Here is a 9,366-nt window from a genome sequence, read left to right as displayed (position 1 = left end):
TTGAGGTTGTATATGTTGTGGAGTTATACTGGTTCTATATTCATATAAAAACATAGGAAAGTGAGGCCTGACTCATTCTGTCTTTCCTATGTCCATCCCTTTTACCTTCCCTTCACTCACTTTTTTCTGTTTTTTTTTTTTTTTTTTTCAAACCTCAGTTTGTTCTCACAGCAACAAGCATGGCCTGGGGTTTGGGGGGCTTCAGTCTTGGAGACAAGGGCAGGGTTGCAGGTCTGTCTTCTTGGCCTGGGAATATTTGGGATCCCCCAGCTGGGACATCCAGATCACTCTTCTGGAATTGCCAGCTCTCTCAGTGGACAGGAGTGGGTGGGAGGGTAGCTTCATCCAGCAGAAGACACCATCTCCTCTCCATGGGACACCCAGTCCCTCTCCTGGGCAGGACTCCCGGAGTCACACAGGCATGTATAGATCTCCATGTCCACAGGGTGAATGTTGCCCATTTTGTGCTCTGATCCACAGCTCTCTGTCTTTGACCGTGTCAATTTTTCAAAGCAGTTGGTCCACAGTCTCAACTGTGCTTTGGTTGAACATGTCCGTCTCGGCCACAGCTATGTCTACGGGCACAAATGTTGCTGGATCATCTCCACCCTCTCCACTTCCAGCTGCTCCAGCTCCAAAGTGGTAGTCATCATCACTTCAAACCACTTGGGCTGGGCCTGGCTATGGATGTCCACACAGTGCATGAGGTCATCACCAGCCTGTGTGGACTTCCTCCATGCCTTCTTGATGTCCTCCTCCATCTTGTTGCTCAGCTTGATCTCCAGCTGCTGGGTCTTCATCTCCAGGTCTCTCTGCCACTCTGTGAAGGCTTTCTGGGCCTCCTCTGCCAATGCAAAGTGGCTGGTGAGTTGCTTGTGAAGGTCAGCAATACGGTGGTCACACTTTCTCATGTCTTTCTTGAAGTTCTCATGAAAGTTCATTAGGGGCTTCTCTACCTTACTGTGAAGATTTTGGAGAACATGAGATGAACTTCTGCTTCATCTGCCAGGCTCTTCTTCACCTGATCCCATGCTTCTCCCCGGGAGCCTTCCTCCTGTGCATCCAACAAGTCCTGAGAGAGCTTAGCCAAGCTCTTTGCATATTCTTCTTCAATCTTTATCCTCTCTTGGATGAATTCAGACATTTCTTTCTGTATTTGTTTGCCCTTAAGTTGCTTTTGGAGCAGCAGTTCAAACCCACCATGGTGCCACTGCCTTGGGGGTCTTTCTTATCAGCCCAGAAGTAGTCACAGTAGCTCCACTCCATTGGCTTCAGCAGCTGCTGTTTAGGCATTGTGTCTGGGTGAGGGAATGTCACACAATTTATCATCTTCTCTGTGTGGTCACCTTTATTTTCACAATTATGTATTTTGTCTTCATTGCCTGAAATTCTGTCTTCCAAGTGGTCTCCTCTGTTGGTGCTACTTTCCATTGAATTTTTATTTTGGTTTATTGATTCTTTCATTTCAAAGATTTCTTTTATATTTCTTCTCAGGATCTTTATCTCTTTATTTAAGTTATCTTCCTTCTCCTGAAACATAGCTCTGATTTCACTCTTTATATCCTCCTTAAAGTCATGAAGCAGTTTTACTAAGTAAATTCTGAACTCCTTCTCTGACATTTCTTCTACTGGTTTCTCAATGGAGTGTATAATTGGAGTGTGTTGGTTTGTTTGGGGTCCTTTCTTCCCTTTTTTTTTTTTTTTTCAATTTGTTTGTGTCTTTCCATCTAGCCATAGGGGTTTCAGGTAGTACAGTTTCTATCCTGTAGATTTATAGTGTCCCTCAAGGTTTTTAGTACCTCACAAATCTGGGTTTCAGTTACCATAGGCTCCACCATGCTGCAGTCCCAAAATGTTTCCTGGGTCACAGATGATCGATAAACTCTGGTAGAGCGTGAAGGATATGGAAATAGGCCCCAGGGAGGAAACTTCCCTTCCAGTTTCCTTCACTCACTTTTTTCTTATCCAAAGTATTTCTATTCTTCCTCCCTGCCCCCCAATATGTGTTATAATTCCCATATCAGAGAGAACATTTAGGCTTTGGTGTTTGGGATTGGTGTATTCCACTTAGCATGATGTCTTAAATTCTATCCTTTTACAAGCAAATAGCATAATTTCATTCATTCTTCTGGCTATTTTTCCATCATGTTTATATACCACAATTTATGCATCCATTCATCTGTCGAAGTGTCCCTAATTTGATTCAATACCATAGCTACTATGAACTGAGCTGCTATAAACATTGATGTGGCTGATACACTACATCACTGCAGTATGCTGATTTGAAGTCCTTTGGGTACATGTCAAGAAGTGGGGTGACCTGGTCAAATGGTTGTTTTGTTCCAAGTTTTCTGAGGAATCTTCATAATGCCTTCCAGAGTGGTTGCACCACTTTGCATTCCCACCAGCAAGGCATGAGTGCATCTTTTTCCCCCACATCCTCACCAACACTTATTGTTATTTCTATTTTCATAATTGTCATTCTGACTGATGTAGATAAAATCTCAGTGCAATTTTAATTTGCATCTGTAATTGATGGAGATGTTGATCATTTTTTCCTATAATTATTAACTAATTATATTTATTCTTCTATGAAGTGCTTGTTCAATTCCTTTGCCCACATATTGGTTGGGTGGTTTACTTTTTGGTTGTTAAGTTTATTGAGTTCAAAAAGTCAATTGTTCACAAGACAAATTTAGAAACAATAGAAACCAACTGCCCTAAGGGAGCTATACAGAATATTATGTCCAAAAAGACATTATATACATTTTCCTGGAGTGTTCAAGGAAAGTTCTCCAGGATGGGTTATATTTGGTCATAAAGGAAATGTCAATAAATTTAAAATAGTGAAATGGAGCCATGCATCTTTTATGATCACAATAAATATGTGAGAAAATAATAATTAAATTAAAATTAGAAAATGCACAAATATAAAACTGAAAGAAAAAAATAGAAAATACTCTAAACAGTGTAAAGAACAAAATATATAAACATTTATGAGATGGAGCCAAAGTAATTATCAGAGGGAAAGTCAGAGCTATGAAACACTACATTATTATAGAAGCTTCCAAATGAATAACCCAACTTTATAATTTAAGTGGAAAAAAAAAACAAGGAAGTAAACCCAAAATTAACAGGATATAAATATTACAAACACCAGAGCAGTGGTTAAAATAGAGAATAGAAAATAGATTGAAGGACACCAAATGTTGTTTGCTTATAGAGATTGAAAAAATTGTTTGAACTAACCAGGAAAAAAAGAGAAAAGACTCAAATTAACAGAAGTAAAACAGGTTATCAATATGGAATTGACAAAAAAAAAGCAGCAATGTATTATTCAGTGTTCTCTAGAGGAACAGAATAAACAGGAAGTATGACTACAAAAGGGAATTTATTAGATTGGCTTACACAACCACAAGCTGGATGGTCCACAATGACCTTCTGCAGGCTGGAGAGCTGGAAGAAACAGCAGCTGCACAGTCCAAGAGGTGGAAGCCCCAGAATAAGAAGGATCAACTGTGCTACCCTAGTCTAAGACCAAGCCTTCTGACAAATTATAGTTTTATGATTTGTCTGCTCTTTCTCTGGTGTTCAGTAATGTATGAACAATTACTAAAGGTTTTGCAACATTATTTACATTGCAGGATCTGTCATATGAATTCTCAAGAATTTAGTAAGGAGTGAACAACAGTTAGAGAATTTGTCACATTCCTACATTTGTATGCTCTCTCTCCAAGATGAACCCTCTAGTGTTGAGTAAGAATTGGAATTCAATTGTAAGCTTTTCCACATTTACATTTGTAGGACTTCTCTCCATTATGTGGTGGCAAGTAAGAGGTGGACAATACTCAAATGCATTTCCACATTCTGGGGTTTCTCTCCAATATAAATTCTCTGGCGCTTAATAAGGTATGCACTCCTATTAAGAGCTTTCCCTCATTCTTCACTTTCACATGATTTGCCTCTAATATAAATTCTCTGGTACGGAGTAAGGGTTCAGTTGAAAATCTTTGCCACATTCTATACATTTGTATGATCTCTCACCACTATAAACCTTGTGATGTTTAATAAGGGTTGGACAATCCTTAAAGTCTTTCCAACATTCTTTACATTCATATGGTCTTTCATCACTAAGAATCCTCTGGCATTGAATAATATGTGAGATATGAATAAATGCTTTTCCACATTATTTACATTTATAGGGCTTCCCTCCAGTATGAATAATCTGGTGGTGAGTAAGAGTTGAGATGAGTTTAAAAGCTTTGCCTCATTTCTTACATTTGTATGGTCTCTGATCACTATGAATCCTCTGGTGTTTAATAAGAACAGTACTATACTTAAAACCTTTGCCACATTCCTTATATTCATATGGTCTCTCATCACTCTGAACCATCTGGTGTTTAATAAGGGTTCTTCTACACTTGAAACCTTTGCTGCATTCCTTACATTCATATGGTCTCTCATTACTATGAACCCTCTTGTGTTGAGTAAGGGCTGCACTTTACTTAAAGCCTTTGCCACATTCCTTATGTTCATATGGTCTCTCATCACTATGAACCCTCTGGTGTTGAGTACAGTGTGAAAATTGAATAAATCCTTTCCCACATTCTGTACATTTGTAGGTCCTCTCAGCAGTATGAATCTTCTGGTGTTGAGTAAGGATCAACAAATATTTAAAATCTCTTCCAAATTCCTTACATTTGTATGGTCTCTCATCCCTGTGAATTCTCTGGTGTCTAACAAGGGCACTAATACACTTAAAGCCTTTGCCACATTCCTTACATTTATATGGTCTCTCATCACTATGAATCCTCTGGTGATCAGTCAAGTTTGAAATTTTTACAAATCCTTTCCCACATTTTGTACATTTGTAGGGCTTCTCTCCATTATGAATGCTCTGGTGTCTAATGAGTTGTGTAGTATACTTAAAGCCTTTGCCACATTGCTTATATTCATATGGTGTCTCAGAACTGTGAATTCTCTGGTGCTGATTAAGATGTGAGATTTGAATAAATGCTTTTCCACATTCTTTACATGTGTAGGGTTTCTCTCCAGTATGAATCCTCTGGTGTTGAGTAAGGCCTGAGGTGTGTTTAAAATCTTTTTCACTTTCTATACATTTGTACGGTCTCCCATCACTATGAACCCTCTGGTGCTCAGTAAGTTTTGAGATGTAAATAAATGCTTTTCCACATTCATTACAAGTATAGGGCTTCTCTCCAGCATGATTCTTCTGTTTACTAAGGGCTGACTTTTTATTAAAGGCTTTACCACAATCTTCACTTCTGTGGGTTTATCACTACTGTGATAAAGGGTTGAGAAATCCTTAAATGCTTCAACGCATTTCTTCAACTTGAAGGGCATTCTTCTCATATAATTTTTCTTGCACTGAATAATGCTTGTGACTTTGTTGAAGCCTCTTGCACATTCTTTAAATTTTGAGCACTGATGAAATACTTGTTTGCACTTATTACCTTTGTAAAGCTTGTTTGTAAAATGAGCACAGTGATATTTTCTAGGATTTGAAAAAATATTATAAATACTTGTGAGTTTGACTGTATTTGTTACATTTTTCACCAATAAAAATGTACTCATATTTATTTAGGGTACAGATCTGGGTAAAAGGTTTTGAAAGATTAATTATAAATGTTGAATTCTCATCAAATATTTATACCAAATTTTTTATTAAGTAATAATGGATAAGTACAGATCTTCCTACATTTATTAAAATGCTATGTGTTGGCATAAAGAACTCTTCATTGAATGCAGAAGAACACACTTTTCATTAAGTTAAAAAATCTGATTGTACTTAGTAATATTTTATTATTAAATCTCTTGTCTAAAAAAAATGTTTGAGTAAAGATTTAACCAAATGCTACATTTCAAATTTTTATTGTTATGAACTAAAGCATGCAATAGATTTCATCTTATATTTTCCAATTTCATTTCACAGCAAAGTTAATTTATCAAAAATTCAGTGAAGATAAAATTTCAACACACTCAAAACCCTTCTCAAAACTGACTACCAAAACTTGAGGTGTTTTCTGAGACTTCATATATTCTTGATATACATTCATGATAAAAAATTTATTGTATAGCTATCTCACATTTATTAAATTCATCATGCAAGTTTTCTAAACTTTACTCTCCCCAAACATTCCCCTTCTTTCCTAAATGTAAATTTTTAATGCCAGAGTTTCTATACCTCCCCTTTATCACATTTTGGAATGAACATTTTATTCCCTTCTCTGATGAAATTTCTTGGGTTTGATGAAAATACATAACTGAAAGAAATAAAGAAACAACTGATTTTACTTGCTACACTCTTTTGAATACATTTTGCAAAAAAAATGAAGTTATCAATGTGAGAATGTCAGAAAGGGAGCAGCAAAGCAAATCCAAGATCCTAATTGCTGCATAGCTAAAAACAAAAATCCTAATCAATAAGTGGATAATAAACTTAACAAGTACTTCTCAAAAGAAGAAATAGGAAGGATCATCGAATACCTAAAAAACTGGTCAACATCTCTATGAAATAGAGAAATGCAAAATAAAACTATAACTGAGATGCCACTACACTCCAGTCAGAATAGCAAATACCAAGAACACAGGTAACAACAAAATGTTGGCACGGATGTGGGGAAAAGCAGATGCCGATACATTGTAGGACTGCAAATTGGTGCAAGCAGTATGGAGATTCCTCAAAAACTAGAAATGGGCAATGGAGGTTGGGACAGTTGGCTCATGAGTTCAAAGCTAGCTTCAGCAACATAGTGAGACTCTTTGCAACTCAGTGAGAAGCTGTCTGTAATTAAAACATTAAAAGTGTTTTAACAATGAGTGTGACTCATTGTTTAAGCACCCCTGGATTCCATTCCTGGTTAAAAAAAAAAATCAAACAAGGAATGGAACCATCACTTGATCCAGTAATGCTACTTCAACATATATCCAAAGTATTTAAAATGAGCATAGTGCAGTGACATAGCCACATTAATGATTGCAACAGCACAATTCACAGTAGCTAAGGTATGGAATGAACCTAGATGTACATCAACAAATGAATGAATAAGAAAATCATGGTATAGAGAGGATAGGAATTGGAAAGACAGTAGAATAAATCTTACATAATTTTCTTATGTACACATATGAAAATCCCTAAGTGAATTCCACCAACATGACCACCCACAAGAATTGGTCCTAAGTAGAATAAGATATATCCCATGCTTGTATAATTTTATCAAAATGGATTTGAATGTCATGTATAACTAAGAACCAATAAAAAATAAAAAAATAAACTTCACAAAAATGTGCTGAAAAAATTAACTTGTGAGAACTTCCAAAACCATCTTAGATTTTACAGAACTTCAGATGAGCTCACTAGAGAGAGTCACATAGTAGAGGGAAGAAAAATGTGCTACTTTGATCAACACAGTCATTCTTACTCCTCAGTAGGACATTGTATGATAAGGAAAAACTGTCAACCCCTTTATTCTCTCTCACTGGCAAAAGGGAAGTGAGAAATAAACAAACAGTTATGGCTTTCTTGACAAATTTATAAAAACTAGTTTTGGTCTACACAGAGACCTGGAGATAACAAGTAGATTTGGAACAAAAATACCAAAGATATTCATCATGAGCTTAAAAAATTATTGGTTCTTAAGAAGAAATATGGACATTTACAGTGAAAGAAATGTAAATACACATCTAGAGAAGATACAGCATAAAAACTGGTTTCAGAGGCAACAAACATTTATCAGAGCTGAAGTCACTATTATCTGAATGAAGTCAAACCATAGAAGTCAACAAAAAAACTCACTTTTTAATGTTCACACATATTGTTGTTTATTAATTGATTAGACTAATTTTTATGTACATCTAGATATTTTAAAGCACACAAATGACAAAATATAACTCATTAATATGTGTATTATTTTACATAATTAGCATATTTATTTTAGTAAATTTACATACATTCTAGTAGCACTCTTTAACCCCTATGTACATGTATGATTACACAAATGGTGCGACTCTACTTTGTGTACAACCAGAGAAACAACAGTTGTATCCCATTTGTGTACAATGCATCAAAATGAATTTTAAAAAGAACACAATGTATTAACCAGGCATGGTGGCTGGCACACAATTGTAATCCCAGTGACTCAGGAGACTGAGGCAGAAGGAGTGCCTATTCAAGACCAAACTCAGCAATTTAGCAAGACACTAACTAAAAAACAAAAAAGGAAAAGAACTGATGGTATTGACCAGTGGTAAAGTCCACTGGGCTCAATTCCCAATACAAAATAAAAAGACAAATATAACAAACTACACCCACCATGTTGTACAGAACACTTGACTTTGCTCATCAAAATAAAAACATGCAGGGCTGGGGATATACCTTAGTTGGTAGAGTGCTTACTGTGTAAGCATAAAACCCTGGGTTCAATCCCCAGCACCACAAAAAATAAAATTAAATATAAACTTGCAGACTGTGACTGACATTACTCCTAATATCCCCCAAATTATGGCTCCTAAATTCAAGTTGTTCAGTTTTCACATATGAGTTAAGTGAGGTAACAATTGACTTTTTGCCACACTTTTATCCCCTTCTTTTATGAGGGGAGTGTAATTAGGATTGAATACAGGGACAGTTTTCCACGGAGTTACTTCCCCAGTCCCTTTTTTGTTTCTTTTCTTTTTTTTAAATTTCTCTTTTTACATGGACACAATACCTTTGTTTTCTTTTTATGGAGTTCTGAGGATTAAAACCACTAGATCACACATGCTAGGAAATTGCTCTAGCACTGAGCTTTGACCACAGTCCCCTCAGGCCTTTTCCAGATTGTTTATTTTTGAGACAGAATATCACCAGGAAACCTGTAGTCACTCTGCCTCAGACTCCCTTTTACCTTGGACTATAAGCACGTTTTTTTTATGTGGCCTATTTTTTATTTATTTAGGAATTTCCAAACATTTTCAAAATAACTATAATCATCTACTGCAAGGTTATTTTTAAGTGAAAAATCTCAGTGGAAACAAAAGCACACCAAGAAAAAAGGGAAACTTGGATGGATCAAAGCAACAATATAAAACAACTAGAAAAAAACCCTAAGAAGTGAAAGGTATGAATTTACTAACAAGACTAAATAACCATTTCTGTGATATTCAATGTGCTGATCAAGAATTAAAGTAAATGCAAATTAAAACAACTCTAAGATTTCATCTTACTCCAATAAGAATGGCTAGGGTCAAAAGCACAAACAATAATAGATTTTTGCATGGATGTGAGGAAAAAGGCATGCTTTCACATTGCTGGTGGAGTTTCAAATTGAAATGGACCTACATTTTGACCCAGTTATTCCATTTCTT

The 9,366-nt window shown here is 36.1% G+C and overlaps 1 protein-coding gene across 1 annotated transcript; it reads right to left on the bottom strand.

The window, feature by feature from the left end:
* Positions 1 to 4,714: 4,714 nt before the first annotated feature.
* LOC124971196 (zinc finger protein 286A-like) lies at positions 4,715 to 5,287 on the bottom strand (the record flags this gene model as incomplete). The annotated part of the gene is made up of 1 exon (XM_047534980.1): positions 4,715 to 5,287. A coding segment is annotated over one exon (573 nt), but the record flags the coding sequence as incomplete, so codon positions are not given.
* Between the last annotated feature and the right edge of the window lie 4,079 nt (positions 5,288 to 9,366).

This window comes from Sciurus carolinensis, chromosome 19 (assembly GCF_902686445.1).
Source record: "Sciurus carolinensis chromosome 19, mSciCar1.2, whole genome shotgun sequence".
Taxonomy (NCBI): domain Eukaryota; kingdom Metazoa; phylum Chordata; class Mammalia; order Rodentia; family Sciuridae; genus Sciurus; species Sciurus carolinensis.
The sequence above is the reverse complement of the archived record's forward strand: the minus strand, read 5'-3'. Positions and strand labels throughout refer to the sequence as shown.